The following is a 13,338-nucleotide window of genomic DNA, read 5'->3' as shown; positions in this document are numbered from 1 at the left end:
CCAGGAATCACCAGGCCTCTGCACAATGGCTGATTAAAACAGCCAACGTTTGTGCTGTATATCTTAGAAACGTCAGAACATACTTAAGTATTAGTCCGTTCCATCAGAATCTGTCAAGCCTTCATCGGTTTCTTTCTTAATGCTTCATAGACACACATTTACCTCTTCCGTTCACTTACTATAGGCACAATTTTGTTGATTACAGACTTCAGAGAAAAAGCTAATGTAGCACCTCCTGGTCCACTCGTGGTACCGGTGACAAGAAGTAGGGTAGCTTCAGCAGGATACAAAAAACGGCTCTTAAATGCCACTTTTACAATTAATTTGGTCCTAGTTGAAGAAAAAGAAATCGTTTTAAGGATAAGTTTTCAACTTAAGCTGTAAAGCAACTGAGATAACATTTTGCATTAGTTGCCAAACTAATAACTGTGCATTAGTTGCCAAAATTAAGGTGTGACAACATTCTACCCACTCCCTCTGCCTTTTACAAAACCCTATTTTTTAGCACCAGCTGTGACAGGAACAGCTCTGACGCTCACAGGAATTCTATGAGTGTCAGAGCTATTACTGCTGCGACCAGCAATAAAAAAGACCCGAAACACTGTTTTGTAAAAGGGGGAATAGTAAGTTAGTAAATGACAGCAGATAAAGACCTGAACGGTCCATCCAGTCTGCCCATTATTTATACACATTATAAATTCAGGATTAAATTGTCTCTTTTCTTTGATATTTTTGGGCCATAGACTAAAGTCCACCTGGTATTGTCCTAGGTTCCAACTGCTGCCTATCCAACTATACCGACCGTAAAGTCTAGCCAGTAACATCCTCGTGTTCCACGTTACCGGAGTGCCCACTGATGCCCTTCTCAGCCCATCCTACACCGATTCACCATCTAAACTAAACTAAACTAAACCTTAGGTTTTTATACCGCGCCATCTCCATGGTCATAGAGCTCGGCATGGTTTACAGGGATTGTAATGAGAAAGGAACTCCAGGGAAAGGGTTAGATGAAGATCGGAGGAAAGAAGAGTGTTAGAGAGCTAGGATGTCAGAAGAGGAGGGAGTGGTTAAATTTTTGAGAAAAGCCAGGTTTTCAGATTTTTACGGAAGGTTGGAGAGCACTCAGGTTCCGAAGAGGGGAGGTAAGGTTATTCCAGAGCTCGGTGAGTCTGAAGAGGAGGGAAGTTCCCAGTTTTCCTGGATGGGAAATGCCTTTTAATGAGGGGAAGGATAGTTTCGATTTTTGGGTAGGTCTGGTGGTACTAAGATTCGAGGAATTCCAGGACAGTGGGATTGCTGGGGGCTTTCTCGCCATCTTCCCATACAGTGAGCACAAAGGAAATAATCTAGCATATTATCTGCCTCGTTCATAGTTGACGAATGGCCGGGGTTCTCAACTCAATCCCTTTGGTTTTCAAGATATCCACAATGAATATGCTTGATTCTGATTGGCCTTCACTGGAGGAAGTGTATGCAAATTTGCCTAATGGAGAATATATTTTTTTTATTAATCAACAGAATTCAGTGGATATCCTGCAAACCTGACTGTCTGAGTGTGTCCTGAGAACCCCTGAGATGTGGGAACTCCCTGCAGCCATTCTCCACCCTGTTTGACATTAGCATTAGTTCACCTTGAGTTAGCTGATCCTTCACATCTTTTCTTAGTGTATTATCCTTCTCCTGCAACCCCAGGTCTGACAACAGCTATACTAATAGATGCTGCATTTCGTTTATCTAAGCTTTGTATCCTGGCCAATCTTAATAGTCACTTAGATTCTTCTTAATAATAATAACGACAAAGGGCCCGATACTGAACCACTGGAGGCAGCCAGGGGTGATCCCAGATATTCAATGCTAGGGTCGTCACCTTTGAATATCCAGAGTAAAGGTCAGCAGCTCAATCACGTCACAGTTCGTGCTGGTGATTCCAGGCAGAGATGCTGACCAAGGGTTTACCACTCCACAAAGCGGTCAGGGTGTTCTCGGACAATGCAACAGTGGTGACCTATGTCAACAGACAGGGAGGCACCAAGAGTGTTCCCTTGAAACTGGAAGCCCAGTTGTTTCGCTGGGTAGGAGCCCACCTACAAGCCATTTCAGCCAAACAAGCGTGGGTCACTCATTGAATCTGTCTCGATAACCTCGTGTATTTAGACACCAGTCAACAGATGTCACAGCTTTGTATACCTCGAGCCCTCAACAAGAAGCTTTGATAGTTGTCGAGTAATATTTGGATCAGTGTCCTCAAATAGACTAGACTCAAATAGGGCACTGGTCTTTGACCTAAGGGCCGCCGCATGAGCGAACTGCTGGGCACAATAGACCACCGGTCTGACCCAGCAGCGGCAAGTCTTATGTTCTCATCCATATTTGATTTTTACTGATTTTTTGTGTGTGTGTGTGAAACTGAGTCATATTTCCATGAATCAAAATTATTTTATGTTTGGGAAGAACTATTAGCAACAATAGCTGCTTTTGAGGAGAAGTGGATTTATAATTCCTGCTTTTGTTAGGTATGTTATTTGTTGGGTCCTCTTCATAGGCTATGGGCCTCTTCTATCAAACTGTGCTAGCAGTTTTTAGCGCAGAGAGCCGCACTGAATGGCCCGTGCTGCTCCCGACGCTCACTGAGTTCCTATGAGCATCGGGAGCAGTGCGGGCCATTCAGCGCAGTTCCCCGTGCTAAAAATTGCTATTGCAGTTTGATAGAAGAGGACCTGTAGGTTTTGTTTGTTCAGGGGATCCTCCAAGGAGTTTCAATGGTTTGCAGCGTATATGAATTCGTTTCACCCAAGGATACAGTTTGAAGCTCAATTTCACCATAAGACTATTACGTTTTTGGATGTCTCAGTAGAAATTATCAGGGGAATTTTTGAGACCACTGTGTTTTCCAATAAGACAAATAGGAATTCTTCATTATCTTTTTCTACCATGCATCTTTATCTTTTGAAAACAAATATTCCATTTGCACAGTTTTTGAGGTACTGAAGAATTTATGGTACTGATCAACAGTTGAACAGGGTTATCCATCATCCATTGTGTCTAAAGCATGTAAACGAGCCTCTTATAATACCGGGGAACAACTGTTATAGTATCAAGAAAAGAGACAAACTTAAGTGGTTTAACATTTTGTGTCTAAGTACACTAGGGGCTCCTTTTACGAATGTGCGTTAGGGCCTTAACGCGTGGAATAGCACACGCTAAAATGCCGCGGACGCTAGCCGCTACTGCCTCCTCTTGAGCAGGCGGTAGTTTTTTGGCTTGCGTGCACTAAAAACGCTAGCGCACCTTTGTAAAAGGAGCCCTAGGTTATCAGAGATTGGTTATGAGAGATTGGAAAAACTGGGACTTTTTTCCCTGGAGAAGAGAAGACTTAGAGGGGAAATGATAGAGACTTACAAGATCATGAAGGGCATAGAGAGAGTAGAGAGGGGCAGATTCTTCAAACTTTCAAAAAATAAAAGAACAAGAGGGCATTCAGAAAAGTTGAAAGGGGACAGATTCAGAACAAATGCTAGGAAGTTCTTCTTTACCCAGCGTGTGGTGGACACCTGGAATGCGCTTCCAGAGGGCGTGATAGGGCAGAGTACGGTACTGGGGTTCAAGAGGGAATTGGACAACTTTCTGCTGGAAAAGGGAATAGAGGGGTATAGATAGAGGATTACTGCACAGGTCCTAGACCTGTTGGGCCACCGCGTGAGCGGACTGCTGGGCACGATGGACCTCAGGTCTGACCCAGTAGAGGCATTTCTTATGTTCTTATGTTCTTATCAGGACAGATTCAACGAGCGATCTGCCTTCATTTCACTTTGTTAAAAGCGCGCCCTTGTTTGGAGGATGGGAAAACGATTTTTTCATTTGAGCAGCATAAAAATTTGGGAGATTGGCTGAGCCATAGTCAATTGCAAACAGAAGAAGTGATATAAAAGTATATGGATTTAGGACACCGGAAATGTGGTTGGTGTTTGGTGTTTGGGGTTGTGGGTTCAAATCCAGCGCTGCTCCTTGTGATCCTGGGCAAGTCACTTAATCCTCCATAGTCCCAGGTACATTAGATAGATTGTGAGCCCACCGGGACAGATAGGGAAAATGCTTGAGTACCTGATTGTAAAACCGCTTAGATAACCTTGATAGGCGGTATATAAAAACCTAATAAACTTGAAACTTGTCCAATAATGAGTGAGATGTGGGAATCTGAACATCCTATTACACATTAATCTTATCCTTTAAAGTGAAGCACGAATTGTCAGTTATGTGGGTTGATTTATTTAATCTAGTGTACATGTCCTTTGCTCTGTGTTGGTCAGACCTCACGTACTTTGGAACATCGCACTTGCTTAAGTACATGGAGGCTAGATGTGTCTTATTGTCTACAATATTAACATAATTTTGCATCGCTAAAATGCATAATTTTAGAGCGATAGAAACATAGAAGATGACGGCAGATAAGGGCCATAGCCCATCAGGTCTGCCCACTCTACTGACCCTCTAAGGGATCCCACATAGGCATCCCATTTGCTCTTAAATTCTTGCACGCTGTTTGCCTCGATCACCTGCACCGGGAGCTCGTTCCAAGGATCAACCACTCTCTCGGTGAAGAAATATTTCCTGGTGTCGCCATGAAATTTCCCGCCCCTGAGTTTGAGCGGATGCCCTCTTGTGGTTGAGGGTCCTTTGAGAAAGAGAATCTCTTCTTCCATCTCGATACGGCCGGTAATATACTTAAACGTCTCGATCATGTCTCCTCTCTCCCTACATTCCTCGAGTGAGTACAGCCGCAAATTTTTCGACGATCGGTGCAAAGAGGAAATTGGCAGCAGTTTTTGAGACAGCGAGAGCAGAAGTGGATCTTTGAATTGGACCTGGTACAACAGAAAGGTATGAATTTGAGGTGAGAGTGGTCATTTTGTGGGGTATTTTGACATTCTGTTTGAAAGTTTGGTTGATGAGGATTGGTAATGATTAAGATGAGAGGTGTGACATGAAGACTGTTGATTGGTGGTTGCTATGAAGAGAGGTGGAGCCTGGAAGCAATCAGGCCCAAATTCTGTAACCAGCGCCTAAAGTCAGGCACCTATTTCGGAGGCGCCCAACTAGATGGGCGCCTATCTAAACTGAATAACAAGCTCAATTAAGCTTTTTAATCAGCACTGATTGAAACATAGGCGCCTACCAAGAAAGCATGATTCTGTAACAAGGCGCCTCTAAAAATTTAGGCGGCCTTCAAAAAAATAGGAGCTATACATGTTGGGCGTGGGCATAGCTACATGTTAGGTGCCTTGTTGCAGAATCCCTGCTCTTAAGCGTGCTTAAGCGCCTAACTTTTAGTTGTGCCTAGAGCTGGCCTATTTCTTGGGTGCCTCCAAAATAGGTTCCGCTCAGCGTGATTCATTAAAGAGCACCCAATTTTACTTGAATCGTGTTGAACAGGGCCTATTAGGCGCCTAACCTTTGGACGCTTCTTATAGAATTTGCCCTTGAGTGCCTCCATGTCATGTTGGATAGTTGTATTGGATTGTGAAGTGATGAAGCAAATAATAAAATGGGGCATAAGCCCGGTATGCGGCTTTCAGCGAACTGGGGATTCCCTGTCGGATGATTGCTGTGTGTCCAAATATAGAAGCCAAAATTGTGGATGAGTATGCAAATTGATTTTTCATCTAGAATTCTGGGTTTTATTCTGGATTCTTTACTCTCGTTATCTAATCAAATTAATCATGTTACTAAAAAATGCTTTTTCAGTTTAAAGATGCTTAGAAGAGTACACCATGGTGCACCCTCACCTGGAGTACTGCGTCTAGCACTGGTCACCGTACATGAAGAAGGACACGGTATTACTCAAAAGGGTCCAGAGAAGAGCGACTAAGAAGGTTAAGGGACTGGAGGAGTTGCCATACAGTGAGAGATTAGAGAAAATGGGCCTCTTCTCCCTCGAACAGAGGAGATTGAGAGGGGACATGATCGAAACATTCAAGATAATGAAGGGAATAGACTTGGTAGATAAAGACAGGTTGTTCACCCTCTCCAAGGTAGAGAGAACGAGAGGGCACTTTCTAAAGTTAAAAGGGGATCGATTCCATACAAATGGAAGGAAGTTCTTCTTCACCCAGAGAGTGTTGGAAAACTGGAACGCTCTTCCAGAGTCTGTCATAGGGGAAAACACCCTTCAGGGATTCAAGACAAAGTTAGACAAGTTCCTGCTGAACAAGAATGTGCGCAGTTAGAGCACTGATCTTTGAGCGGAGGGCCACCGCGTGAGCGGACTGCTGGGCATGATGGACCACTGGTCTGACCCAGCAGCGGCAATTCTTATGTTCTTATGTCATCTTTTTTTTTCAGCAACATTTTGCAGTTTTGATTCAGGCCATTATTTTATCTCAGTTGGACTATGGCAATGGGAACTCACGGCAGCCATTTGGATGACGGCTTTGCACAAGGCAGGAGTGTAGGAAGATTGCTCCTGCCCCGCGTCACTGCTAGACCACCAGGTAAGGTCTGGGGAAGGTCCGAGACACGGGAGTGGGTCAGAGCTGGCCCTGAAAGTTATCCGCGATATTTCAATATTAACGGGCCGGCTCTGCTCCTAACCCCGTGAATATTGAGGGTCTGCTGTATTTTGTTAACTGAGTCGAGCCCTCCTGTTGGGATGAATCGGTATTAAAAAAAACAACAAAGATTAGATTAGATTAGAAATGGTGATTTCCCAGGGACACAGCTAAGTATTTGCTTCCCTCAATTGTAAACCCTCCCCTTTTTTCCTCCTGTACCATATCATGACAATTCAAATTCACAAATATATGTCCTTTCCCTAGTTTTTCATTATTTTTGTTTGTTTTAAAATTGTTTTATATTGTAAATTGCTTTGGTATTAAAGCGGTATATCAAACCATAATAACTTGAAATTCCCTGAATTGCTCACTGGATTCAGTTTTGGTGGTGGTGGCTGAACACCTTGCATCTTCTCCTTAAAGCCAGCCATCATTAAACCAACTGTATAATGAACTGCATCTCTTTCCCTTTATGGATAAATTCAACTACAATAATAAATCTTTAAGACTATTGAGATCTTCTGCAATGATAATATTAGATTTTTATAAAGCCATGAACAAGAAGTGGAATTTTTCTGACCCCTGAAGCTCAACTGAGGTCTTTTTCTCCACTTCTTTTATTTTTACATTTTTTTGTATAGTTGGTTATGGGATTACTGGCTTATAAAGGAGTAAGCTCTGAGGTCAGCACCTAGATATAGTTGATTATGTATACTATAGATTTTGAATTAAGTAATGATCCCCCACACTCCCCCAGTGGTCACTGCCCCCCCTCCCACCCCACAAAAATCTAAGTGAAACAGTACATACCTTTCACTGGAACAACAGTATCTGGTATAGGAAATCCTAGTAGAACATCACACCTGTAGCCAGGTGAGTGGGCTAATGAACCATAGTTAGGAAGAGCCAGACCCATAAGGCACTCTAACCACATCTATGAGCCCATCAAAACCCTACTATACTAGGTGCCACCTACAGACATAAGGGCTATTGGGGTGGTAGACAGGTGGGTATAGTAGGTTTTGGGGGAGTTTAGAAGCGCTCACCTTCAGTTATAAGGGGTATATGACACACTTTATGTGACGTTCACAGCAGCACTCTCGTCTATGTGCCCAACCCATTAGAATGGTGGCCACTCCCATGGCTAAATGGTGCTGATTTGAACATTTTTAACGTGGGCAGGTTCTCCTCAGCCATTTTCCATGTAAACTTCCTCAAACCGAAAGGCTTTCGCGGTATATAAATAAAGATTACTATAATAAATTTAAGGATGTGTGGGGGCCATTTTTAAATTATTATAATGAATAATTTACACTTTTCCCAATTTTAATTCTTACATGTGGATTGGGGGGGGGGGGTTGGATTTCTATTAATAATATATATGAATGTTAAGATATTATAATCATGTGGTATATTTTTTGTTGTATATGGAAGTGGGAGGGGGTGGGGCTATATCTTTTTGTTGCATGATATGGTAGATTTTCAAGTGATATTGTATTCTAATTGTTTGATATTTACTGTGCACTTGTTTGTGAATTATAAAATTAATAAAGATTTATGTTATGGTTGTGGTCGAAAATGGTGAATAAAGGTACATGTCCTGGTGGTCTGGGTGTTTTGGCAGCCAAGACATCCAAACAGGTGATTTTAAAAATATATATATTTGGAAATCCTTTTCAAAAATGGACGTTTCTCCACTTTCGACTTTGGACGTCTTGTGAGAAACATCCAAATTTGGACTTAGATGTCCTATTGAAAATGGCCCTCTTAGTGTATTGCCCCTAAACAGATCTAATCTAATCTAGGATTGTGGATCGCTCAATGCCTATAAAGGATCAAGGCGATTTACAATGTCAAGAATCTGTGCATACCGCAAGGACCTACAAAGAACAAAGCTATAAAAATAAAAACCAATAAACTTTTCAGAATGCAGAGAACTCAGAGGGAGCACAGATGAAGGTTAAGGCTTTCATTGAAAATATTTTGTAAACCAAGCTTAAGAAAAACTGATATAATTTCCCTCCAATCAATCATGTCACCAAGGTCTTGTCTTATCCACCACATCATCCAAGTTTCCCCACATCTCCCCCTTCTGTGTGGTCCAAAGGCATAGGAGCCTTTGTTCTACCAGTTCACACATTAACAAAATGAAATAAAAACCTCCACAAACCAAACGAATGCAAAAGGAAAGAACAAAAAACACAGTGGTTAAAGCTACAGCCTCGGCACCCTGAGGTTGTGGGTTCAAATCTATGCTGCTTCTTGTGATCCTGGGCAAGTCACTTAATCCCCCCCCATTGCCCCAGGTACATTAGATAGATTGGGAGCCCGCCGGGAGAGACAGGAAAAACTGCTTAAGTACCCGAATAAATTCATGTAAACCGTTCTGAGCTCCCCTGGGAGAACAGCAAAGAAAATTGAATAAGTGAAAAATGTCTGTCTCGTAACCAGAGCTGATCTTGTGATGTCACAATGCCTCATTCCGCCAATAAGAGCCAACCTCATCAGTGATGTCACAATGGCTTCACTGTCCTAGACTTGGCTCACTTTTACTACATTTTGATTTCTAGAGTGGCTCAGTGGTTAAAGCTACAGCCTCAGCACCCTGAGGTTGTGGGTTCAAATCCACACTGCTCCTTGTGACCTTGGGCAAGTCACTTAATCCCCCCATTGCCCCAGGTACATTAGATAGAGTGTGAGAGGGAAAAATGCTTGAGTACCTGAATAAAATCATGTAAACTGTTCTGAGCTCCCTTGGGAGAACGGTAGAGAAAATGGAATAAAGAAATAATCACCACTGTGTTAAAATTAAAATGTTTTAGCAGCACAGTTCTCAGATGCATTTCTAAATGAAAGGATTGCTGTACAAATAGAACCTAGAACTCATATTTACTGTGCACATGGGTATAATGACCAATGAAAATAGAAAGGTGGTTACTTACCTTGGACGGATGGTCAAAGTGTTCCCTGCACACACTGAGAAGTCTTCTGCATTACGTCCTAGAATTCTGGCATTATAAACCAAGGATTTAGGACCTGGATTTTTCACCTGCACCTATCAAATTGATACAAGAAAGATTAACTCAGCTTTATTGAAAAAACAAATTTATGGGCCAGCTCTAGTGGCTCTTCGTTCTTCTTCATCTTTCCCCTGCAACACTGCCCAACAGTTGGATAATTATTTACCCACTAGTGTTTTAGCCCGTTACATTAACGGGTGCTAGAGTAGATGTCCGACTGTCTGGGGTTTTTTTTTTATTTGTCTCTCTCTCCTTGGACGCTGTCATTCTTTCTGTCTGTGTCTCTCCCTGGTCCCCTGTCTGTCTATCTTTATTTCTAACTCTATCCTCTTCCCTCAATCCTGCATGTGCCCTTTTTTCTTTCTCCTCCCCACTTCCTTCCAAGGTCTGCTCCCCCTGTCCTCCACACTTCCATTTAGTGTCTGTGTCCCACTCTCTACCTCTTCCATCTACTGTTCACCCTCTGTCTTGCCCCTTCCATTCACTGCCCTCTCTTCTCTTTCCATCCAGTGTCTGCCCTCTCTGTTCCATATGGCATCTCCTCCTTCCTTTTCCCTTGGTTTGGCATACCTTCCTCCTTCCTTCCATGCCCTGCCATCTCTTCTTCCCTCCAAGCCATTCTCTCCCCCTCTGCTCCGTTTCCTCCTTGAATTTCATCGGGCAGCAGTAGCAGCATTCACAATTCATTGCTGTTGCCGGCTTCAGGTCTTCCTCTCTGGCGGTCCTGTCTTCATAAAAACAGGAAGTAGGCAGGACCACCAGAGAGGAAGGCCTGAAGCCGGCAACAGCAGCGAATTGTGAATGCTGTTGCTGCCCGAAGAAGCCAGGCCTGAAGCACCCGAACGAGACGCTTCTCTCCCCTCCCAGCCCAACCTCCGCTGACTCTGCTATCTCTCCCTCCCTTGCGACCCTCCCAGCGAGATGACCTTAATAACAAACCTCCCTCCTGTGTTGGCAGCCGCAGCACGCTAAACAGGCTGCTTCGCGGCTTTCTCCTGCCGTTGAGTCCCTCTGTCGCGTCACTGATGATGCCAACGCTGGAGGGAGGTTTCTGCCGGTATGTGCAGGAGAAGCGGTATGTCCCTCCCCCTCCAGTATCTGTGGAGCTGCCGCCGCTCTTAATAAATTGAACAGGTGCGGCTCCTGAGTCGGCTACAGCGCTCGAGTGTGGGCCCGTTGTAAGCGCACATGCACTCTCCTGCCTGCCGCAGACATACAGAACACGCAGGTAGGAGTGCGCATGCGCCGCTTAGGGTTTTATTATAAGAGATGTAGATGTGTCAATCCCTCTATAGTCCCCTACCTGAGCAATAGGAATAGATTCACCTTTTGTCCTGTGTGTAAGCTCTTTCGAGCAGGGATCGTCTCTTGAGTGTTTATTGTACAGCGCTGCGTGGATCTGTTAGCGCTATAGAAATAATAAATAGTAGTAGTAGTAGTGGATTAGCTGGTTGACAACCAGGGAGCTCCCTGTGATTTTGGCAAGTCATTTACTCCTCCACTGCCTTGGGTACAAACCTAGATGGTGAGCCCTCTAGGGCAGTATCTTGCAAACTTTGCCAAGCCATGGCGGCTGCAGCTCGAGGCATCTGAAAGTGCGCGGTCGTCGATGTGATGATGTGGCGAGCATTTATGATATCATCACATCGACATCCGTGCATTTGTGAAGGCCCTCCAGACAGGTTCCTGAGCCACCAGTGGGGGGGTGCTGGAAGGGAAGACGCGATGACACCGGCTGACTGCCTACAGGATGTGCCTCTCCGCCTCCCCAGCACCTTGTGACACACCTGGCATCTGGGGTGGCATACAATTTGCAATACACTGCCCTAGGGACAAGAAAATACCTCTGTTCCTGAGAAAGGTGTGTGAGCACAAGGGAAAGGAGATAGGATTTGAGCTCAGAACAGTTTACATGAATTTATTCAGGCCCTGAAGCATTTTTCCCTGTCTGCCCCAGTGGGCTCACAATCTATCTAATGTACCTGGGAAAATGGAGGGTTAGGTGACTAGTCCAGAATCACAGGGAGCTGCCGTGGAAGCTGAACCCAGTTCCCCTGGTTCCCAGGCCACTGCACTAAACATTAGGCTGCTCCATCACTTCCCACCCCGAAGGCACTTCTAGTAAAGAATCTGCTTTATTAGATGTCTGTCACAAAATAAGAAATACTAACTGTACATCCATAAATTGGAGAAAGGGCTCATTCATGCATCAAATGAAGATCAAAGACTCAGCACAGTCATGTGTCGGGTCAATGCTTGAAGAGGGTTTGTTTTCTGCTATTCCATTGGAGCTCAAATATTTTTGACACTGATGCAGGCATTAACCCCAAGAAACCAAAACCAAACTGCAGAAAAATGTACAAGGTGCAGGAATTTATTCAATAAAAGTCATAAAAACCTATATAGACAACATCGATGAAATAATTGTATTCAAAGACTGGTTCTTGTTATCATGCGTACCGGACCCAATACGGTCTGTGTTTCGAAAAACACTTCTTCTTCAGGGGTCCAAGATGTTCAGTACGTAGAGTATCAGGAACCAAATAGGTTGCAAATGATTCATTCAATTTCCAAGTTTCTGGAGCCAAAATCGCTAAATATATTAATCCACTCTTTAATTATTGCAAAACTCGATTACTGTAACTCTTTATTGATAAGTATTACACAAAAAGAAAAAAAGCGCCTTCAGGACACTGTCGTTAAACTCATCCACAATGGTAAAAAATGAGATCATGTAATACCTTTTCTGATTAAATCTCTCTGGCTTCCAATTAACCATCGTATTACCTTCAAAATTTTACTTTTAGTATTCAAAATCCTTTCCACTAATGAACCTCAATTCATTGATAAATTACTTATCCCTTATAGCACTTCGCGTTCTCTCCGGTCTACTAATCAAAAGCTTATAGTAGACCCTCTTTGAAAGTTCTTGGAACATGACGCCATGATATGTTTTCAGTAATGGCACCACAGCTTTGGAACGCCATGCCTCAACATTTAAGAGAGGAAAATGACGAGCCGTTTTAAAATTAACTTAAAGAGTTTTCTTTTTAAAGATGCTTTTAATCTTTAAATTATGTTTAAACTTTATATTAGTTTTCTTCTTTGATTGCACTTTTTCCTCCCTATTGTTCTCTCCATGTATGGTTCTCCTCTGTACTTTAAAACACTGAATTGTAGTTCTTTTTCCCTGTGATAGGCTGGAGCATGTTACAAGGCTTCAAAGAAGGTTAGAAACATAGAAACATAGAAAGATGACGGCAGATAAGGGCTACAGCCCATCAAGTCTGCCCACACCATCGACCCTCCCTTTTAAGTCTAATGTCCCATTTAAGTAGAATTGTAAGAATGCCATTCTACTGACCCGCTCTTTCAAGTCTATACCCTAGTGATCCTATCCTTTGGCTGACCCTCGTAGGGATCCTACATAGGTATCCCATTTGTTCTTGAAGTCTGGGACGCTGTGTGCCTCTATCACCTGCATTGGAAGCTTGTTCCAATGCTCAATCACTCTCTCCGTGAAGAAGTACTTCCTGGCATCTCTACGAAACTTCCCTCCCCTGAGTTTGAGCGGATGACCTCTTGTGGTCGAGGATCCCTTCAGGAGAAAGATAGGTTTGGATAGGTTCCTAGAGGATAAAGGAATTGAGGGGTACAGATAGGAGTAGAGGTAGGTTATAGGGATAGTCTGGGACCACTGATGGGCCACCGCGGGAGCGAGGCGAGATGGACCTCTGGTCTGCCTCAGCGGAGGCAACTTCTTATGTTCT

General features: G+C 43.5%; 1 protein-coding gene across 2 annotated transcripts in view; it reads right to left on the bottom strand.

Moving 5' to 3' along the window:
- CFAP47 (cilia and flagella associated protein 47) overlaps positions 1-13,338 on the bottom strand; it is a 1,062,207-nt gene that overhangs the window by 566,951 nt on the left and 481,918 nt on the right. For both annotated transcript variants that reach the window (XM_033947561.1, XM_033947559.1), the window contains exons 37-38: positions 9,491-9,603; positions 180-330 (exon numbers count right to left, since the gene is read on the bottom strand). In XM_033947561.1, the coding sequence (XP_033803452.1) occupies positions 180-330; positions 9,491-9,603 (264 nt within the window). The remainder of the gene's footprint in view (positions 1-179; positions 331-9,490; positions 9,604-13,338) is intronic.

The sequence above is a fragment of the Geotrypetes seraphini genome, chromosome 6 (genome assembly GCF_902459505.1).
Source record: "Geotrypetes seraphini chromosome 6, aGeoSer1.1, whole genome shotgun sequence".
In the NCBI taxonomy this organism is placed as follows: domain Eukaryota; kingdom Metazoa; phylum Chordata; class Amphibia; order Gymnophiona; family Dermophiidae; genus Geotrypetes; species Geotrypetes seraphini.
This window is presented reverse-complemented; position numbering and strand designations above follow the sequence as displayed.